At 34.5% G+C, this 24,118-nt stretch overlaps 1 protein-coding gene across 1 annotated transcript; it reads right to left on the bottom strand.

The window, feature by feature from the left end:
- Positions 1-18,647: 18,647 nt before the first annotated feature.
- On the bottom strand, positions 18,648-19,082 carry LOC126678329 (uncharacterized). Its single transcript, XM_050373232.1, has one exon. The coding sequence runs from the start codon at positions 19,080-19,082 to the stop codon at positions 18,648-18,650; it is 435 nt and encodes a 144-aa protein (XP_050229189.1).
- Positions 19,083-24,118: the final 5,036 nt, after the last annotated feature.

The following is a 24,118-nucleotide window of genomic DNA, read 5'->3' as shown; positions in this document are numbered from 1 at the left end:
TTTATACGTATTGTGTCAGTGATAGCCGAATTTTTAAAAATTATCAGATTTATCCAAATTTTATATATTTTATTTTTTAGCCATTTTTGAATCGAAGCGGTTTTTTTGACACCTTGTTGTCCACGTCACTGCCAACTGAGCAATTGGCTGACATGACTACTAATATTTTTAAATTAGATTTGGCTATAACTGACACAAAATATATAGTTTTGGTATTTTAAGGCGAATAAACCTAATTTTAATATCAAACTAATTTTTAAATTCAATAATTAATAGATTAATTATATTAGAATAAAATTTATATATATATTTAAAAAATAAATATTTTCTAATTAATACTAACTGAAATTAATCTAATTTTTTTTACTGAACTTAATTGATTCTAATAAATGTATTTAATAATATTTGATGGATATATAATTAATTTAAATTCTATTAAAAATAAAAAAATGTCATATTCATCTTAAATATTTTTTAAAAAAATTTCAATTGCCGGTCTGTTGACACCGCCATCGTTTGAAACCCAATTGTCCGTCTTCTGATGAACAATCTGAGAGTAATATACACAACAAACATACAACAATGTTCATAATTCAACTAGACAATTAAATATAAAAATATTATTCAATAGACTACTTAATTAAAGGATCAATGCAAATTCTTTTTCACTCTTTTTTTCTCAATAAAGTGAAGCTTATGATATAGAAATAACTAATCAAAACTTTTCATAATGGTGTAATCAATATATACCATGATATTTATAATATATAGACCTATATGTCATTTTACTTTATATAGCAAAAAATTACTTTAATTAAACAAAACCACTATTTTTATTACCTAAACTGGACACTTATCAGTCATAACAAGATATCAACAACATCAAAAATAATAAATAAAGTTCAGAATCATCATGAAATGCTATGCATGATTTCTTGGTAACCTCGAGTTTGATCAGGAAAACCACATAACATTAAATACTTTACCAAACTTAATTCAATTCATATATAATTACATTAATTCAATTTTTTTAATCACAAATAGCTAAAAGTTTACATTATCTTTTAATTTTAATTATTAATTAATTAATTACATATTTATTGAAATATATTATAAAAAATTTATTAGGTTTTGTAAAAAAAATAGATTAATTTTAATTAGTATTAAATATATATAAGTAATTTACTGGTTATTGAATTTAAAAATTGGTTTAATTTTAAAAGTATGTTTATTCACCTAAAAATACCAAACCTATTTCTTTTGTGTCATTTATAGCCAAACCTAATTTAAATATATCAGTTGTCATGTAATCCAATTGCTTAGTTGGTAGTGAGATGGACGACAGAGTGTCAAAAAACTGGTTCGATTCAAAAATGGCTAAAAAAACAGAATATATAAGGTTTAGCTAAATTTAGTGATTTTCAAAGGTTTGGCAATAACTGACACAAGACGTATAAGTTTAGTATTTTTTGGTGATCAAGCCTTTATTAAATCAAACAACATATGAAAACTATTACTTTCATTCCCATTTTAATTCCCATTTCGATTCCCATCCTTAATCAAACGGAAGAGTTAATCTCATTAAAATACCAAATTATATTATTTAAATTATACATTAATCATCTCAAGATTTTATTTTTATTTCGAGATAAAATCTACTTAAATATAAATCTAAAATCTAGTTAAATATTAATTTAATAAATTCATTTAATAAATTTATTAGAATTAATTTAAAATTTATTTTATTAAAATTTCAATTTATCTCGAAATTTAAATTTTTGTTTTGAAAAGAATATTTTAAAATTTTAATTCTACCACCGCCTCCTCTTCACTTCCAGATCGTCCGCCATAATCCGTCTTCTCCATTGGAGAAGACCAAATTTGTCCTTCTCCATCATCAATGGAGAAGACAAATTTAAATGGAGAATAGCAGCTCAGTCTGGTCTTCTACATTGATGGAAAAGACGTATCTGTTTTCTTCATTAATGGAGAAGACAAATCTGGTCTTTTCCATGTTCATCTTCTCCAATGTAGAAGACGAACCATGGTTGTTGGGAATGAGGAGCTGATGGTTATTGTAGTGCGAGAAGGCGGTGGTGGAATTAAAATATTGGAATAATTTTTTTATGGAATAAAAGATTAAATTTTGAGATAAATTGAAATTTAATTAAATAAAAATTTAAACTAATTTTAACAAATTTATTAACTAAATTTATTTAATTTAGATTTAACTAGATTTTAAATTTTAATTTAAGTAGATTTTATTTCGGAATAAAAATAAAATCTTGAAATGATTAACGTTAAGCTTAAATATTTTAATTAATTAATTTAATTTAAATTTAGATTTAATTAAATTTTAAATTGGGTTTGATTTTGTTTTATTTGTCACGTGGTTTAGTTAGAGATGTCTTTGGCTTGGTTGGATTTGCAGATGCTGCTAACTTAGTTTCACTCAATGACTTCTGTTTATTTGGCAGTGATGTGGCGGTGAGATGTCATCTTTTTTGCTTCGATTTACGAATAGCTAAATAAAATTAAAATATCCTGAAATTGGTTAAATTAGCCAATTTTAAAAAATTTAAATATAATTGACTAAACTCGTAAAATTTTGGTATTTTATTGTGAGTAATCTTAAATTGAATCTTTTATTTTTTATTTTTTTCAACTATTTTGAGTCATGATAACTTAAACTCTACTATAAAGTGTAAAATAATGCATAAAATATTAATCTATCCCTCCACTGGCAGGAACTATCAAAATAGTCATATTAGAAAAATTGATCAAATGTTTTTAAAAATATGCCCTTTCGAATTATCTTCACAACCAGAGTGGAATATCTAATTAAAAAAATCTATCCTATTTAAGTGTAATTGAGTCTAATTGAACAGAATTAAAACTTTAATCTTAACCCTAATTATCCTAAGTTAAATCAAAGAAACCATGCTGATGCATGTTAATTATGGAACTTGAGCCGCTTCCTATGCTAACACGACATAGAAATTAGTCTCGAGTTAGGATTGTAATATCCCTGTGAGAAAATGCGGGGGATTCAAGGTTCCTGTTCGCCTAGACTTATGGCAGGACTCTATTCTAAACAGATTTTGAAATAATTATGGAGTCGTCACCTAAATCAGTTAGGAAAAACCATTTATACCGACTCGATAACCCCTACTCGCTTATAGGTAAGATTACCGTATGCCGGACCAAAAGACCGGGTTCGTGGACCTATCCCGGCTCGTGTGCTTGGCTTATTAGTTTCCGTTTTTACTTACTAGACATATAGATATAATTTCAACATACATTTTAGTTCATATGAGATATTACTGGAAATGAAAACACTTTTTGAAAGCAGTATACACGTTTGACGCGCAAATAACTTGATCTGAACTAGCATTTGAGGCAAGTAGCAGCTACCGCTAAACATTCATCTAAACCTGGCGGTTTCTAACAAATAGTCACATATTGGATGGTCTGGATATTTTACATGCACAAATCATAAACCAGATGTTTAAGTCTGATTGTTTTTTATTAGGTCATTCTTGAAATACTATACAACCTCTAATTACATTTTCGATGAAATTCTAAGATGTTTAGGTGATTTGCTGGATTTGATTTGATTTGCTAAATTAGCATGTTTAATCCTTTAGCCTGTTAATATCGGGTTTAGCATGCTTTTGGAAAGCGATAAATAGTTTCAACGTACACATAGACAGTTGGATATACATGCAAGGTTGGGAATACTTTTAAAATATGTTGACTTGAGCGATTAACACTCGCCGCGTTTTGACCGTCTGTGTGGTTGAAATTGGTTCTCGAGACAAAAGTTGTTCATCTCGTCGATACAGTTTCACTGGCTTCAATCAAGGTCGATTCCGAGAGTGGGTGAACCCGAAATCCCTTTTCTAAGTTGCTAGACTCATCGGTTGTGGGCTGCGAAGCCCGGTAGGCTTAGCTGATTACAATTTTGGTCTTCAAGGTCCGAATTAAAAAAAGACTGGCCCATTACAACATAAATTATATAAAAATACATAAAAAAAACCATACACGTGGGCTCAAATAGGGCTTAATTCCGAGCTCAAACGAGTCCGGAAATATAAAAACAAAATTGAATCGAGTTTGGAAAGATCTAGGAAATGGTTCTGGGAGGCAGAGAAGGTCAAGAACACCAGGCCACTGGGAGTGGTGACGGCGCCACTCCATATTGGCGACATCGCCGATTCAAGGTGGCGGTGATGGCGCCAGTTTATAGCAAGGACAATAGTTCGTTGTTTTTTTTTATTGTTTTTCATGTCAAACACTCAAAAAACACATCAAACATAGAGTAAAGTATACCAAAACATTCTGGAATTGATACATAATGATTAAGCAAACATTAAACATCCTATATCATGCTTTTATGAGGAAGTTTTGAAGGAAAGACAATAGGCACGTCAAGATAGGATAAGAAAGAAGTTTAATTCTAACATGCTTCCTAAATACTGAAATTGAATATTTTCGAATTTAATGATTTAAAGACATTAGGACGGACGTAAAACATGCTTCCTGACTGAATTTCATGACAATTATGGAAAATCATCAAAAACAACAATTTGGCAATTGATGACAGTTGATAGCAAAACAATGAAATTAAGCTAAGCATGCATCTTAAATCACATAAAATTGACATTGTGAGCGGAGCGAGGTTCGGGGGCCGCTCGCCCAAGCCTTATGGCTAACTTCTCGATCTGAAAATGGTTTGAAATATGGAGTCGCCACCTAGTTCAACTAGGAAATACCTTTTAACCGACTAGATAGCCTTACTCGCCTCCGGTAAGACTATCGTGCATCGGACCTAAGACTAGGGTTCGTGCACCTCCCCGAGACTCTTGTGCTTGGCTTATCGATTACCGGCTTTATTTTCTGGACATATTCATTTTTTATCTCATCTCAACAGTATATGCAGTTCACAGGATATGAAAACTGTAAATAAACATGTATGAAAGCAGTAAACACGTTTGACGCGCATATGACTCGATCTAGACTGGCATTTGAGGCAAGTAGAAGGTACTTCTAAGTATACATCTAACCTTAGAGGTTTCTAGCAAGTAGCATAAGTCTGGCTAGTCTGGATTGGTACATGCATAAAGCCTAAAATCGGATGTATAAGTGTAATTGATTGATTTTATTAGGTGAGTCTTGAAAAACCTATAGAACCGTTACTACTTTTTCATATTAATCCTATGATGTCTATGTTACGGCGTGGAATTGCATTAATGGGCCAATTTTAGGTGACTAGTCCTTTAACCAGCTATTTTTGGATTTGAAATGCTTTTGGAAAGTAGTAAACAGTGCCAGCATGCTCAGGGGCAGTTGGATATACATACAAGGTTAAAAATACTTTTAAACCTCGTTGACTTTGAGTGCCTTGCACTCGCGTGGGTTTTGACCATCGGTCTAGTCGGAATGGGCTCTCGGTCAGATCATGGGAGTTGTGTGTCTCATCGATCCGGCTCTACTGTTTTGATCCGGAGTCGATTCCGAGTTTGGGTTAGCCCGAAATCGGCTCTGGAAGTTGCTGGGCCTCGGGTTCGTGGGTCCGATTTAACACTATGTTACATTTATGGACTTCTGAGTCGATTTTACATTTGGTCTTGCCCGTTACAATATAAAATATTAAACTACATTGGATTTTCTACGTCTGGGTTCAAATTGGGCCTGATTTGGAGTTCGGCTGGGCCCGGAAACGCGTTTTGAATTTCGGATCACGTCTGGAAAGATCTGAAAGCAAATCTAGGAGCTGAGAAGCCATTAACACTGCGCCAATTTGATCTGGTGGTGCCGACAACTCATTGTGGTGGCGCAGCCACTTTATCCCGGCAGCGTCGTTGGTTTCAGTGGCGACAACGGCGGTTCGTCGGCAGGTTCAGAGGTCGTTTTGTTTTGCTTCGTTGTCACTTGTTTCAACTCCGTTTCTCATGAAAAAAGTAGTCAAAGCCGCATAAAATCGAACAAGGAATCTAAATATGGAATAATCGAAGTGCTTAAAGCTCATTTAAACAAATTTATTTTTTGGGCAGCAAGTACGAATTTCAAGTTTTCATGGCAAAACGAGCTAAAATAGCCTAGAAACATGTATTCTAAGAGCTCTAAATTAACTAGATTTATGTATTTGAGCTTAAACATAATTAATTACAGAAATTTAACATGTCTATCATCAAATTTTACGGCAATTTATTAAAAACATTGAATTAATTTGCATGGAAATTTTAAGTGAAAAAGTATTGAAACTACCTTAACATGCATCCTAAGCACATAATCACAGCAATCATGACAATTTTACACATATTTATGGAAAATCAAAGGAACATAATAAGAGGGTCCTTAGAATTACTGGTCTGAGTCCTTAGCTCGTTTGCCAACAAAGTGGATGCGGAATCCGGCTTCGAATCTGGTGCTTGCGCTGTGTTCTTGGAGAATTAACACATACTAGGGTGTTTCAGGACTGGATTTTTGTGTGTGTGTGTGTTGTGATTTTCAGATTTGCTATTCTAGGGTCGTGGCCGAATTCTGCTTAGTATTTTCTAGGATTTGTGTGCCACCTTTAGCCAGCCTGGCTTAAGGCTGTATTTATAGTGCTTAGGGATGACCTAGGGTTTCCTAAAATCCTCTAGAATATTCTAGAATATTCTAGAGTGAAAGTGTGTGAAATAATAAGTTATTAGGTGTTGAGATTAGCTTTAAACTCTATCTTTTTAATTAAATTCGGAATTAAAATTGGTGGCTAAGTAAAAGATTGCTAAAAGTGCGTTTTGGTGCCCGAAAGTGTTAAAAAAGGTTCATCGGGCCCTATAGGTTTGGTTAAGGTCAATTTCAGTCCGTCAAACTTGCAAATTGGCCCATAAACTTCTAAAATATGGCAATTAGTCCAATTTCTAGACTTAGATTACAATTTCTTTGGATTTTTATGGGCTATTTACTCCTAATTACGTTTTAACCCTCCAAATTTGCAACTGTGCACAGATTACACCTGCTTAGATTCCAGCAAGCAAATAGAAAACTCATCACCCGAACGGATTTCTCTGGAAATCATCATTGGACGCTTCAATTCCTTATCACTTTTTACCTGTCCAAAAAATAGGTGTCTACAGACATTTATGATAAAAAGTGATAAAGAAATAAATAAGGTCCTCCTAAGTACCGTTCTAAGTCCTTGGCTCGCTTAGTGGCGTAGTGGATGTGGAATCCATCTTCGAATTGTGCGTAGTAGGTTTATACTTGATTGATTAAAGCGTTTATCTTTGTTTTTAGGATTTGAATTGAGTGCGACGAGTGTGTGTGTGCAGGGGGGGGGGTTTCAGCCAAATAGGTATTTTCTAGGGTTTTTGTATTAAATATTGTGTTTGTGGTCCGACCTTTGACCAGGCTGTCTAGTAGTGTTATTTATAAATATTGGGGGTGACCTGGATTAGCTAGAGGTTGAGTTATGTCAGGAGTGTGGAAGTGTGGAAGTGTGTTAAGTGATAAGTGGAAGTGTGTTAAGTGATAAGTAAAAGTGTGTGCTAAGTTAAGTCTTCTAGTGTTAGTATTAGTTAAAACTCTATTTAACTAAATTAAATTTATATTATTTCTTTAGGGTTAATTAAAGCGTATCTAAAAGCTATTTTTGGTGTCTGAAGTATTAAAAAAGATTCCCAACGCCCTATAGGTTTGGGTATGGTCAATTTCAGTCCGTCAAACTTGCGAATTGGTATACTTCTAAGATTACATAGACTATAATGTTTTTGTATTTTTATATGCTATTTACGGCTAATTACATTTTAATCATTCAAGTTCGCATCTATGCATTGATTGCGCTTATTTAGATTACAACAAGGAAATCAATAGCTCGTCATCGGGACAAATTTCTCTAAAAAATATCATTCAACGCTTCAGTCCCTTATCACATTTTACCTGTTCGGAAAATAGGTGTCTACAATCCCGTATTATTGTACCATCGATTTTGCTACGTGTGAAGTATGTGTTGTCAAAAACACAATGTATAAACGTGATATGATTAAAGTAAAAATATTTTGGAATCAAGATATTCCATCAAAATAAATATGGACATGAGAAATTTTAAGAATTATTTAAAAAGTCTTCGAAATTTAAATGTCTACGAATTTTCGACGTCAATTGTAATTATTTTAATTAAGATTACACACACACATGATAACATAAGGATAAAGAGATAATTAACTAAAAATAAATAAATGAAAGATTATTATTGTAAAATACGATTTACTTTTGATAACGACCATCATCATATTTGTTTATCTTCATCTTCATCACCATTCTTCTCCTCTTTCATGCAACCATAGAAACTTAGAAAACCAAAGGCATGATCTAAGCAATTTCTCCATTAAAACACAAATAATGCTTAAATTTTTGTAGACTTGATAGTGGTGAGTAAGATTTTGAGAAAAAAATTTGGAATAATTAAAGAAAGGTTTATACGATGCGTTATTAGAGTTTCTCAAAACCCATTGGTTAAAACTTAAGAAAAGCTTGATTTAGGGTAGCATTGGTTGAATTTAATTTTTATGGAGTGAATATGTTATTTATGGTTGGGTTGTTGAATTTTTTTGAATAATTGAAATTGAATATTCCTGTAAATTGATCATTATGGCTGTTATAAGTGTTAACTTTTTGAATTATAAGTTGAGAATCAATGGAATATCTTTAGAGCCAAAATCTTAAATCACAGCTTTTTCACTAATACATTGATAGTTCACGATCAGTTACGGCTGTTATAAATTAATTAATTGAGAATAAAACTAATGTGCATAAGGCTTGATACAAGTGTTAATATCAGTCGTGAAAATCACAAAGTTTTGCTAAATCGTCGGTTTCGATAAAAACGTCGTCAATTTGCCAATTTTGGCAAAACACGAGTTAATGTTTAAAAACTTTAATGATGGGAATTAAAATAACAATTGATTTGGAATATAATAAATAAGATATTTAAAATGAATTTCGATGGTGGAATTTCGACAAATTTGATGTAACGTGAACATAGCGTTGTAAATGAATTTATGAGTCGTCTAAATTAAGTTTGTGAGATTATTTTAAAGATAATGAATTGAGAATATGAAATTGATGTTGTAGACACCCTCTTTCAGACAAGTAAAAGTAACAAGGGACTGAAGCGTCCAATGACGATTTCCAGAGAAATTTGTCCGGGTGACGAGCTAGCAATCCGCATGTCCGAATTCAAGCGGGTTAGATTAGTGCGCAGTTGCAAACTTGGAGGATTAAAATGTGAATAGCCGCGAATAGCCTATAAAGATTCAAAGAGAGTGCCATCTAAATCTAAGAAATTGGACTGATTATAATATCTTAGAAGTTTATGAGAAATTTGCAAGTTTGACGGGCTAAATTGACCATACGCAAACCCTTAGGGTACCATAAGCTTTTTGGACACTTTTAGGCACCTAAATATCACTTTAGCCACCTTTTTCATTGCATTGCTTAACTAATACAAATTTGATATTATAATTATCCTAATTAGACTTCTAAGCTAATCACTTCACACACTTTCATGTTCCCAATTCATCTTTAACACTCACTTGTAGACTCCTAATACAATTTACACTAGCCCGAGGTCTAACTTAACCTCTATAAACAGAACATTAGCATAATGTAGCAGAAGGGGGGAACTAGTACGCATCAAAAAAACAAAATATAACTCCTAGAATTCTATAGTGTTGGCCAAACCACACCACCACCACACACGCACACAAACACATACACAGACACACACACTACTTTCAATCCATAAAATAAGATTCTACGCTTCGATCAGTCAAGAACACACTACTGCACTTCAATCATAAGCTGGATTCTACATCCGGATTTCCAGAAAGCAAGCAAAGGAACGGTACTTCTGAGGACCAAATCATATTTTTGTCACTTTTCCATGTTTGTTCTATAATAGTTAGAATTCATGTCTTCGGATGCATGATTAGGTTGATTTTCAATATTTTTCCATAAACTGTGTTTTTTCCATGATTGCATGCCATGATCTTAGAAACACGTCTAAGGTTGTTTTTTTTCTCATTATATTCACAAACACAATTCTATTATATGTTGTTCCAGATCTTTGCCTTGCTTAATCGTCATAACTGCCTTAATTTGTACTTGTTTTTTATTTTAGATTTATTTTCAAGATATGCTAGTATATATATGAAATCGATATTTTTTAAACTCAATCGGTTGCACACCCTATTGTGTGTGACTAACTAAGTTCACATCTATATGGCAACGAGAGACATAAGAAATGCCTTTCTTATATTTAATAATTAAATCTCATTAATTATTAATTCTCATAGATCGAGAGTGACGTCTAGCAACATCTCACGACCCCTAAATAGAGATGAATGTTTCGATGCATTCTTTATAGACCAATGTTCATAATTACCGTACACTCAAAATTCCCTTCATCTAAGATTCCAATCTTGACTAGTGTCATGGTTAAGTCAAACACTGTTTGTCTTGATCATATGTCCTGATCTCTCAGTTCTTATTCTTGATAAATATGACTTCCACTAGTAACAACTTTCTATGTAAGTCATATACACCTGCGCAGGATTTATCATCAACCAAGAATAATTCGAGATAGCTTAGAATCTTATCTCCATTCATTCGGAGTGACAGATCCTCTCTATGTTAAACCCTTATCTCCATATACACCTCCCGCGACCCTAGTTCATGAAAGATTTAGGGATAAGGAGTATCAAATTCTAATCACATATATACAAAATAGTGTCACCGCAAGTCAAATGACATATGTACAGCTATGAACTAGATGGCATTAAGTTGACTTTGATGAAATACCATGTATAAGTCATCTAGAGTCACTTGTTTGACTCAAGCAACCCCTTTGAGTGTCCATATATTTATTCTGATCCCCATCAAGTAGTACGAGACTCATTACTTCCTTTAATTAGTAATTCTTTACTAATTAGGAGAATAAACAGAGGTTACGATCTTTCAGGGATAATGCGATGCCCTTATTTCTAGGACCCTATCAACCGTGAACAGTTATTTAGATCACTCGTATAATAAAATATGTCATTCATATTCATAACACTATAAGAATAGATTCTATCACAATGTGATAAGGAAAATACGTAATAAATGAACACTTAGTTGATGAGACACTTAGTTCAAATAAAACATATATATCTTTACCATTCGGATTAGTTCTACAAATATAAACGATCAAATGGCACAAGGGAACATACTACTATCAATCTCCCACTTGCACTAGTGCCATTGACAATTATATCTAAGCCCCATCTTCACAAGATGTAAACGCCAAGTCAAGAGTTTTATCAGTGGGTCATCAATGTTATTGGTTGATGCTATCTTTCAGAGTAACACTTTTATCTTTCAACACTTTCTTTAGATAATATGATAACGCCTTTCCTTATGTTCGGGTAAGATGTGAGACCATATTTCTTTTTGCTAGGGCAGTAGCATAATTGTGGTTGCAGAATAGAGGAACTATCGACTGAATATAAGGAATCGTACTTACTCTATTACGAACTATTTTATCCAAACACCTTCTATCATGACATCTCATGTCATAATATAATCGGCTTCTATAACAGAATATAGAGTTGATTTTTGCTCAAAACCCTTCTAGCTCACTACTCTTTCATTATAGATAAATATGAATCCGGAGATAGACCCTCTAACATTCATATTTGATTATTTATCAGAATTTATAATACTGTCTACTTAAAGATCTCATTCTCCATTAATTAATACCATATCTTTAATTCTTCATAAGTACTAAAAATATCCTTAACAGCCATCTAGTATTTCCATAACAAGAATTGGATTGAAACAGATTAGTCCCACTAACTGCATAGGAAATTTCTAGCATAGTACTGTCACGGCCCTAATTCCACCCTAATCCAAGTCACGACCGGCGCTAGGGAATGAGAATGGTTGTTCCGAAACCCGTAGCAAGCCTAGAACCTCTAGAAATTTTTCGCAAATATGATTAAAAGATCGCACCTCGCGTACGATCTGTTTTCAGAAAATATCGTTAAAACTTTTCTCTTTTAACCAAACACATTTCTGAAAACACACATATAGGCGAAATCTGGTTTTAGAAGTACTGGTTGGATAACCTCGTTATCTCAACCCTTGCTTCCTTCTGAAAACCTGGCGTGTAAGCATTGGAAAACCAGGGACTTATCTTTCGCTTGCCTTAACACATAGGGAGCCCTGTTCCCAACCATACGCCACCGTTAATATGTTTAATAAAATAATGCGGACACCTCTGCGTCTCGCAACGGGGGTATTAAACATATCAAAATACACAGCAGACCGGTTACACATCGCCGGCGTATAAAAAACATACTGTTTTTGACCCTCACAAAAACACACGAGGCCGACTCGGTAACTAGATACAATATGCCACTAAGCAGCCACCCAGTAGGTATACACAAGTGCACTAGATCCTATCAGAGTATCTAAACAAAGGACTAGTGGCACGGCTACTGGCACATTACACTTATACTATTGCAGCATACTAAGAGTACAAAATCCTATGTACATTACCAAAGAAGAGCTTTCCAGAAGAAGGGATGTGGAAGCTCGACTGAACTCAAAGCTCGTTTCCTGAAAATGGGGAAACAACAACGGGGTCAGAAATATAAATATTTCTGAGTGAGTTAACAATTTACAGATAAATTGCAAAATTGCATAATATATATAAAACAGTTATATGTATAAAATATTACCAATACGTTGATCCATATGAAACCCTAGTCCACAATTTTCCTAACAGACACACTCATCTCACGAGCTTATAGACAACAGAATAAAGACCGTGACCCGAGTCACTACCGTCCACTTCTGTATCTCTGGTACATGGACCGTAATCATGAAACTGCCATCGCGGTTTTACCCGCGACCGTAACTGTATTACTGTCGTCTCAGGGTTTACCCGTGAAGTCAGGGCATCTACTTTCCCAATGACTTACACAATAGACATACCTCTATACCTCGACAGAAGTACATCTAGAAATCGGTGTTGGTGATCACACAACCCTATTGCCGCCCAATAGGTATCTCGTTCCAATGGACCTTTCTTGGCTAAGTTATACTACTGCGATTTATGGATTTAAAACAGTTGAATACTGATATTTAAAAGTAAACACGTAAACTCACAGTACTGCTAAGTTACTACTTAGCACCGCCGTATGTGTGACAGACTCCCCTGAGTCCTGGTCTGACTGCTGGACAGCTAGTCAGATCAAACATACAAAACACACAAGCCAAACATCAATACTCATTTCTGGTATAAATATCTAGGTCCTGAAACCTAGGTTTAATCAAATCATTTAATTCACATAACACATAACACTTATGGTCTCTTTATTTATAAAAACCATTTAAATCGTTTTCATCTCGAGAAAACGTTTAAACTTCACTCTAGAAGTCCTTTTAGGTATAGCATTACCTTATTAAAATCATTTAATAGTATAGACTTGATTGCCAAAACAATTCACAGTCGTATACTAATTATTTAGCAACATCGTTTGTTAAATCTTTTAAACCGGTTAAACGTCGACTTTAACTCTTTTAAAGTCCTTTTTAAACGTTTAACTTTACTTTTAAAATCTCATTTTAAAAGTCTTTAACTTAGGTTTAAAAACTCTTTTCACTTTATTTCAAAAGAAGTTATCATTTTTAAACGTTTTAGTTCGACGAAACTACGTCAAACGGATAGGGAAAAAAGCCTCAAAAGAATTCCCCCTCCTTCGGTGTCGGCCTGGTGCACGTTCGTGCACCTTGGGTGCACGTTCATGCACCCCTGGCCAGTGCACGATCGTGCACCATTGTGCACGTTCGTGCACTATATGTGCACGTCCGTGCACCAACGTGCACAGCCCCGGGGAAATTCGATTCCTGGGGCGTTTTCGACGTATTCCAACCCCGTTTTTCCGCTCCTAACACATATACACAATCCAATCTATCCATATTCACATTCGGAATGTAAAAATAATAGGTATACGTTCGATTCGATACGGTAACCGTTTATAAACGAATATATATTCGAAATATATCGAAATATATTGAAATAAACGTTTAATACGGGTTTAGTACCTCGATTACTTGAGTAATCGTTGAAGCAACGGAGTTAGAATCGAGAAACGGATCGAACGAATCGAAATGATAATTTTCGCGCACCGTTCAAAGCTTCAGCGCCTCCATTTCTTTTCTATGAATGAGAAAATGGGTTTCTGTACCCTATTTGCAACTTTTTTTTTGAAATTACCCTATTTGCAATTTAAATGATATATATATATATATATATATATATATATATATATATATATATATATATATATATATATATATATATATATATATATGATTGGTTAAAATGTGTTTAAGTACTAGCTCAATCATACACTTTAAACCAACTTATTAATTAGTCGTCCGTAGCTCAAACGGAAACGACTTCCAAATTTCGTGAAAATTTACCCAAAAATCTAATAAAATATAAAAAGAATAAAAATATAATTTTATTCTCATCCGACTTATATTTTATTTTTAATAAATCATTTTCGATTTATTAGGCCTATATTTGTCGCGCTTGATAAAATTTCTACTCCCAAATTTTATCAAAATTTCACGATAACCTTTTTAAAATATTCTGCAAATATTGACACCAAAAATATTAGCACGGGACTTATGGATTATTCTGCACCCAATTCATAAGTCTATATTATCCCCGTTAACTATATAAATAACAAATCCTATTGCCATAATATATTTTTAGGGACATTTGTAAATTAAATTTATCTTTAAATTTAATTTACCTACTCCCGTCTAATAAAATATTAGACACGTGGCAATATTTTACCCTTAAAATTCCGGGTTATTACAAGTACGCATCAATTCATACATAAGATTACCAATTGCAGAAGCCTACGATATCTTTGCCTAATTCTTACTTTCTTTGGAAGTCTCAGAAGACATTCCCTTCGAAAGAATAATTTCATACCTAATTAGTATCAATCCTCACATAGAACTTCCATATTGAACTACATCAATATTTTTTCTAAGTAAAGCCTTTAGGAGAAACCAATTATTTTCTTAGATATATCTCCATGGAGTCTAATATTGAGAATTTAGGCTACCTCTCCGAGGTCTTTGATGGAGTACGCATTGGATAAATCAAAGTTTTACAGAAGTTAACATTCCGATATTATTATTGATTAGTAATATATCATCTGCATACAAGATTACAAAAGTGAGTCTGCTCCCACTAACCTTCTTGTGAACACTGGGTTTATCATCATTTTTTTATAAATTTGTAACTCTTACGGCCTTATCAAGACGATGATTCTCGAAGCCTTTTTTCATCCATTATGGATCATTTTAGCTTACACGCCGTAGAGCCTTCTTCAGATTGAAATTCCTCGACTTGTTCCATAGAGATATTCTCTTTACTTTAACCATTAAGGAATGTGGTTCTTACATATATATGTCCAACCACATAATCTAAATATGTAGCTATGGCAAGAAAAATCTTGATGGACTTAAGCATGGCTACCGGCGAGAAAGTGTATTAACAATACGACTTGCCTCTAGCGAAACTCTTTCGTGACAATCCTAACTTTAAAGGTCTCCACCTTTCCATTAGCACTAATTTTACGCTTGAAGATCCTTTTATACCTTATCGGTATAATACCTTCGGATTGATCGACTAGCTCTTAAAATTTGGTTACCATACATGGATTCCATTTCGGATTTTGTCGCTTCAAACCATTTTGAAGAATCTATATCTCATATAGCTTCCTCAAAAGTAGATAGATCAATCACTTGATGTTTTTCTCCATGACTAAACAACTCTTATTTATCATGCGAGAAAATATATCTCTATAAGGGACGAGATACTCTACTTTTTCTTCAAGATATTATTGTAGATACATCTTTTAATAACTCTGATTATTAGTAGGTTTAATCAATTTTCATTGATTCATACATTTTGTTGGTCATTAGATGACTCCTCATCTAATTCTATATTCATTTCTCAGTCTCCCTCTTGAATAAACTCTTTATCAAGAAACACTACCACCGACTAACAATGATTGTTTATTCGATTAGAATATAGAAAGAATATCATAAACTTTCTTTAGGATATCCAACAAACCTTTCCATGACTTTTTTGATTCCAACTTTTTGGATATTAATTTCTTGATATGTTCCGAACATCCTTAAAACTTGATTTCATACCATATCTCATAAGATATTAATGTAGCATATTTTGTTGCAATTCTATCTAGTATTTCATATGTTGTATAAAGTGCATGACACCATAACGATATAGATAAGTCACTATATAGCTCATTATTGATCGTATCATGTCATACAATGTACGATCTCTCCTTATTGACAGATGCACCATTCAACCATGGTGATTCCGAGGAGTAAGTTGAGAAACAATACCACATTCTTTTTAGGAACATACCAAATTATGTATCAAGTAGTCTTCTATTTTCGATCACATCGAAGGATTTTTATACCTTTTTCCAATTTGATTTTCTACTTCATTTTTGAAGTCATCTGAACATATCAAAATCTCCACGTTTGGTTTTCACAAGACGAACTTAACCATACCGTGATAAATCATCGATGTAGATAATTGAGTATAAGTATCTACCTCGGTCCGTTTCTCTAAACATACCACATACACCACTATGTATAATTTTTTAAACGTTTTTGGCTCTACCTCTTTATCCCATAAAGGATGATCAGGTCATTTTGCCTTTAAGATACGACTCACAAACCGGAAGCAATGCGGAATAGTGATTACTCAAGATTTCCATCTTATCTAACTTGTTAAGTCTATCTTGCACAATTTTTCCTAGCGATAAGTGCCAAAGTAGTTTAGTGGTTTGATAACTTTTGGTATTAATTTCCAAAACATCTTCTATATTTAAACATCTTTATTCAAATAATAAATATCATTTTGTACATATCCATAGCCAACTCCGTAATATCAAACATAATACTTGTAATACCCCGTATTTTACAGTTATTAAGTAGTTCCACATGTCCTAATTTGTGGTAATTAAAGTCAAGGACGTCGAGAATAAATTAAATTATGTTGAATTTAGACCAAGGAACGTCTATTTAAATTATCGGAAATTGATAAGTTAAGTTGGAAATTTTATTGGTTAAAAGCAGAATTAACGGACTAAGGAAAAATTAGAAATAAGAAATATTAAAATAAAATAAATTAAGATTTTGGTCTAGTTTTTATTATGCCAAAGTCCGTTAATTATTATTAAAAAGATATCGTCAAAGTTTCGTTTAATTACAAAATTATTGTTGGATCAAAGTGTAAGAAAAGTTGAGGTTTGAGGTTGATTGATAATTTTGATTCTTAAAGGACTTGCATGCTATATTAGCCCAGTCAACATTCCTATAAAAATACCCACTCACTTCATCATCTTCATTTTCATTCTAAGATTGCAAATTAAACCCCTAAACTCTCCTTACCCGTTATTCTGTGCACCTCCATCTCATCCCCATCACCATCATATCAGACATATAATTAATTTATGATAGCTAATTTGGATAGCTAATTAAATAACATTCGGAAAATATTATTCAACGAACGTAAATGTAATACTTAATAATTTGCAATTTTAAATCGAGTCGAGTACGAGGCGAGCACGACGCGATATAATATAACTTATTTGTTATGTATTTTATGACTAGAGTGTTGCTAGAGTAGAATCCGTTTTACTTATGTTTTGTTATCATTTTCGAACTAGATCCGACGAGGCAATCCCAGGCAGGACCCGTAGCTCGAGGAGTTCAACGAAGTTGCTTTACTAGACTTTATTTTTGGATAGCAAGTCCTGAGTTTGCTATTTACTTTGTGTATTTTATTTATAAGTTGATTGGCGTTGCTAGTATGATTAATTTAAATGCATTGCATACGATTTGGTTTTGTTGTGATGTTTGGTATATAATAGCTGTTTATACAGTGTGATGTTCGGCTTAGCGATCCGAAGAAACGAGCTACCTATTAGGTATCAATAGGATTTTGCGATCACTGGTGTTTGTAAGAGTCTAGATATTTATATTTAGAAATGTTTGATGTGAGCTCATTATATGTTTGACTATATTTGGGAATGGAAAAGAGGATTATGTTTGGTAGATACAAAATTAACTCGGTGGAACTATCTCGGGACCCGTATCTAGTAAGTTAACTCGGTTGAACTATCTAGGGATTCACACATTGGGTATAAAAAGTGATATGAGTTAACTCGGTGGAATTATCTTGGGACCATGTCACATGGTAATAGTTAACTCGGTTGAACTGTCTCTAGACCATACCACTTGGATTGATTTGATTGATACGTTTTGACAAAGATTTAGACTTTGGGGATGGTATTATGTGTTTAAGATTAGGGTTTCGATCATATCTAATTTTGGGTTCTCTTTGATGTGTACCTGTTATCGTGCCTCCAATGGTTACTGTCTTCATATGCCGTGTACTGGCTGATGCTGCGATGACTCATGCCATAGTCTTTTCAAGAGTGAGATGACCGTCTTTGAGATACGCCTCTTTTGCTTTCTTCCTTCTTTTATGTGTCGCTCGTCTTGTGTCTTCTCCTGTCGTCCATATTTATACATTTCTTGGCTACCACCGTCACTTCTTGATAAGTCTTTAGCTTTTTGAACTTAGCTTGTCTCCTAGCACTCCCATCCATGTCACCCTTCTTCAAGGATTGCACCACTGTGTCGTTATTGAAGTCCTCAATCTTCATACCTTGATTATTGAATCTTTCGATGTATGCTCTTAGTGTCTCTCCTTCTCCTTGTCTGCATCTGTATAGTTCTTCTGAACTTTTTTCCGGCGGGATGTTCATGAAGAACCTTAGCATGAACTGTCGGTTCAACAATCTCCATGTAGCTATCGATCCGGCCTTCAACCCATTGTACCATCGTTGTGCTATGTCGCGTAGCGTGGTCGGGAATGTTTTGCAGAGTATAGCGTCTATAACATCTAAGAGGATCATCTTGTTTTAAAATTATTGACATGAATTTATGGGCAGCAAGTTCCATCAAAGTTATTGAAATTGGGTATCTTGAGCCTTTCTGCCACTTCTCAGATAGTACGCTCGTGGCTAGGGGTAACTTTCCTCCGGTCATGCTGCTGGTCTGGACGTGTTCTCCCAACTTCTCTTCGGCGGCTTTCCGCATTGCCTCAGCTATCAGTCTTTGCACCTCTTTCAGATCCACGCATTCTGTCCCTACCTCCGATCATCTCTCGTCGGGCGTGTCCGCTTCTTCTTTCTCCCCGTCCTTCGCTACGAGCACCTCTGACTTTTTTCCTTTTAGGTTGTCACCTGCGCGAGGTGTTTTCTATCCTTTGCTTGCTCGTCCTTCACTTACGTCTTGGCCTTTACTATTGGGTGTCTAGGACATAATTGATTCTGTCGTTTCTTTGACCATAGTGGCCACTTCTTCTCGGAGGTGTCTCACTGCGCCATCAATTGTGCGGTCCAAGGCTTCTTGAAAGGTTTAGTTTCATCCGTCTTTTGGGGTGGGCGTCGAACTGCCAAAGCCCTGGAAGAAGATTCTGGATCTCCCGGTTTTCCCTGGTGTTATGAGCATTCGGGGGCTCTCCTCAGTCGATCCTCCCTGCGCGCCTAGCAACGTGCCTTTATCTTTGGCCGCTTGTTTCGTAACGTCTTTACTATCGTTCGCCATCCTGGGATTAAATCTGTAGTAATTTTTTTTGGGAATAGGTTCCCATAGACGGCGCCAAACGATGGATCTGGATGTCTGACGTGCATCTCGGGTCCTGAAAAGGGAATAAAAAGAAGAGAATCGGAAACAGCGGGTCCGGGACCTCAGATCCGCTCCAAATCTCTAGTTAGTAATAGTGTATATGAGTAACGGAGTATGGTTTTTAGATCTTTTTGCGTACCTTCATGCATATGGTCTTGTCTCCTTTTTAAGCGTATCCCTATTTTTCTAACCGATGTGGGATTTTATAACTTCGTGCTTTCCTTTGTTTATGTTTATTCCACCGGTTTTTGTTTATTCCATCAGTTTCAATTCCGTCGCAAAAAAGTCATGCCTGAAAACGAAAATTGAGACTCTTTTGTGACGAAATTGAAACTTTGAGCATCAGCGTTGATCTGTCGCTAAAATAAACAATTAGAATCAGATCTATTTCGTCGCTAATTCTCATGTTTAGGGACAGACTTGTTCACCGCTTAACATGACTTCTATGAGACGGAATTGGTCTATTTAGCAACTGAAAATTTGTCGCTATACAAACCAATTCTGTCGTAAAAATCATGCAGCACCAGTAGAATTTTACCGTTTTCCGCCGTTTTTTCTGTTTTTCCCTGCCGATTTAAACCTACTAAATCCAGTATTTATATATCATTTACATAAATTATTTAAAGGAAATAAAACCCTGAATACATATATAAAACAATATCGAAGTATACATAAAATATTAATGTATAAAGCGATAAAAAAACATAAACAGTTAGGAAAATAAAACATAAAATACACTACAAAGCCGCAGCGTCATCATCATCTAGTAGGGGTGGGGGGTAATGTGGGCAATACTGAGGAGGAAGGTTCAGAATCATCTTTGCAAGCTTCGCATGGATAAGCATGGCCATTCGCTCTTCCTGGCTAGCCTCCCGTTGACGCCCAAGCACGGCCATCCGCTCCTCAAATTGATTCTCAAGCGCGGAAATCTGCTCCTCAACACGGCGCTCGACCTCCTCGTTTGACTGTTGTGGCGCGAGAGCTTCCGCGTGCCTTGCTACTCGTGCAGGTAAACCTACTGGGTGCCGAACCTAGCCCTTACACACGATGCTTCTTGTTGACGTCCTTAGTGTCTAAAAACACATGGGTCTCGTCCACATCCGCTGACTCGAGGAGCCGTCCTCTCCAGGTGGCGTCTGGGATGTGGAAGCAAGCCTCTGAGCGATCACATCCTACAAAAAGATAGAAAAACGTACCAGTTTAGCATTATCAATACTAAAAATGCATAACATATTAAACGTAGTACTAATTGTTAACGAAATCTTGACATCATTTCCTCTATAATATGAGTATCACCCATTTTTTAGGGAAGTCTTGCAAAAAATTAAAATACGCAAACCAACTAACAAGCATTTTGGATCAACCTAAACTAGCATTTACTTATTCAATTCAAACAAACTCTAATCGAACTCAATCTAACACTAAAGTAGACTAAAACATTTGAAAGAATTACTAGTTTATTGACATACAATCATGTCCCGAGTCCGCTTGTCAGACAACCTCTTGCCAACCTTTGCAGAGTGAAGTCGACTGTACAACTCCATCGTTGTCGGCTTGCAACCGAGCTCCTTAGCTCAACAGAAAAGAGAGAATTTCATTATTTTATCAACAAAACAAAAACATAATTTACAAATTTAGTTCTATAATTTAGATCACATCCATATGCTTGATGGCGGAGTGGGATCCCCCCGTATGGAGGATGGGGCCAGAGCCGGGGTCCGCTGGCTCGCTCATCCAATTAGCTCGGACTGTGTGGGACTTATTCACATCTTTTGTGTCTCAAAAGGCCTTCGAGCCTGCCCAGATCTTCTCGCTCATATAAATATGTCTAACGTCCTTGTCCTTCATCTTGTGGACGTTGTCTTTGTAGGGAGTGGCCTGGTGTCTCATGAAGATTTAATACCCCGTAGGTTTATTGTTGCTAAGGTAATCAACGAGTCTCATTTTGAATAGTTAGAGTGATAGGAATAAAAGATCATCAGAGGAATTAAATAAAAGAATACCCGAGTAGGTCAACTTTTGAATTCTAATAAAGGAAATTGGATATTAGGATTTAATAAAAAAGAACGAGATCGAGACTAAAAAGATCGTAAGAAAGATTATAAAAATAGAGTTTTAAGTCCCGAATTGGTAAATATTATTTTAATTCTCAGAAATTAGAATTAAAAGTTTATTGACGGAAATTATAATTTTATTTGACAAGGTGGTATTGATTATTTGGATATCGGTATTTATTGAAGCAAGAAATGAACAGAAAAATAGAAAAAGAAAGCTTTATGTCTCGGAATTGAAATTAAGCGTTTTAGCCGAGAATAAATTAAAATAAATTATCATAATATGAGATTATAAGTTATTGGAGTATGATTTATTTGGTTATAAATAAAATCAAATTTATCGAGTTCAAATGATTAAATGATCGATGGACTAAAACGAGCGAACGAAAAGTTAGAAAAAGAAGTCGTTTAAGTCGGCAACTTAAAGGACCAAAAGGAACCTTTGTCAATCTATAAATAACCACTTGCACGTGAAGTCTAGAACATCAAACACATAATTTCCAGCAAAGGCAATTGAGATAAAGATCATCTTCTTTATTTTCTCTACATGCAAAAATCATAGAAAGCTTATAGAATCATCATTTGATGTCAGATTTGCGTGATTCTTGCGGAGTTGGAACAAGGAAGGGATTACCTACTGATATAGATCATCAATTTAAGATAATATTCAGGAATTCCAGTTAGGGTTTTTGGAGTCTGGGGTTGTTTTGTTTTCATTAATTGATAATGGATTATAAAACTTGTAGAATCTTCGTTCGTAATCGAAATTGCGTGATTCTCGCGGCGTTGGAACGAGGAGAGGATAAAATACTGATCTAAGACTTCAGTTCAAGGTAAGGTTGAGTTAATTCAGTTAGGGTTTCTGGGCGTATAGGCTTTTACGTGTTGATGAATTGACAATTGATTATTAAAGCTAAAAATCACGTTGTTTGCCGTAAAAAAATGAGAGTTTAAGTTGAGTTTGTATGTTGATGTGTTGTGAGGGTTGGCTAGCTTGTCAGAAGTTTTTTCGTAGGGTCGAACAGAGTCGGTAAGGGGCTTCTTTCATACCTGCTTGATTTACGTCTAGCAGGACTCATATCGTGCTACACGTAGCACGACGGGAGACAAGCTTTGACAGTACTTGGTGCGACACACCAGGGCTGATCACGTCAAACCCTTCCCTTTTCAGCATGGGAAGGGTACGACAAGGGAATATGGGCTAGGCCAACTCTTCCTACGCGTGTGTAATACCCCGTAAGTTCAAGTGCCGGTTAGTGCAACATGTCCTGCAGAGAGGAACCAGAGTTGCAAAAATATAAGATTTTGAATATTAAAGAAACGGGTAATATAAAGTAGGACGTCAATGTTTAAGGAGTTGAATAAGAAAAATTTGGATATCAACGTTTGATAAAGTAAGAAATATTGATATTAAAGGGAAGAAGCGAGAAATTTTGAGAAAAGTGAAATTTATATCTCGAATTGAAATTTAAGTATTTTAGCAGAGAAAAAATTAAAGATATTATTGGAATATAAATTAATTAGATATCGATGTCATATTATTTATTTATATATAATATGTAAGTGTTGGAATTAAACTAATTAATCGATTGATTGGTTAAAGAAAAGTTTAAAGGAGAGATTGAAAAGAATAAAGAAAGGAAGGATTAAATAAGCCAATTGGCCAACATATATAATTCATAAACGAAGGAAATAAATGAAGATCAGAAGAAAACAAACGTAGCAGTTAAGGGTTTGGAGCGATCAAACTTACGATCGTCGCAGTTTCTTCGTTTCTTGACGGAATCGAATGATTCTCGCGCCGTTGGACTAAGAATTCAATACTATATTAATTAAAAGCATTTAATTAAGGTAAGTTTTCCTTCTTGATTTTTGAAATGGAAAGTTTTATTGCAAACAAATCGAACTAAACGTAACCACGTCGTTTTGACCGTTTTTAATAGTTTTGGATACAGTTTGAATTGAGAATCAACGAGCAAAAATTAATTCTACTCTTAGCAGAACAAGCTTCTGTTCGGCGAGCAGAGATAACGGGGCTGCACAATGCAGTCCCCCAACTAGCCCAAAGGACAACGTTTCAGACCTAAATCGGACACTTTTGGGCGATGAATTTTATTTGGAGTTGATTGAAATAGATAGATGGTATAACATAGATTAAATTTGGATAATTTAATAAAAGTATTGCTTAATTAGATTGGTAAATTAAT

Source organism: Mercurialis annua, linkage group LG4 (genome assembly GCF_937616625.2).
Source record: "Mercurialis annua linkage group LG4, ddMerAnnu1.2, whole genome shotgun sequence".
Classification (NCBI taxonomy): domain Eukaryota; kingdom Viridiplantae; phylum Streptophyta; class Magnoliopsida; order Malpighiales; family Euphorbiaceae; genus Mercurialis; species Mercurialis annua.
Note: the sequence above shows the minus strand (reverse complement) of the source record. Positions and strands in the feature narration are given on the sequence as shown.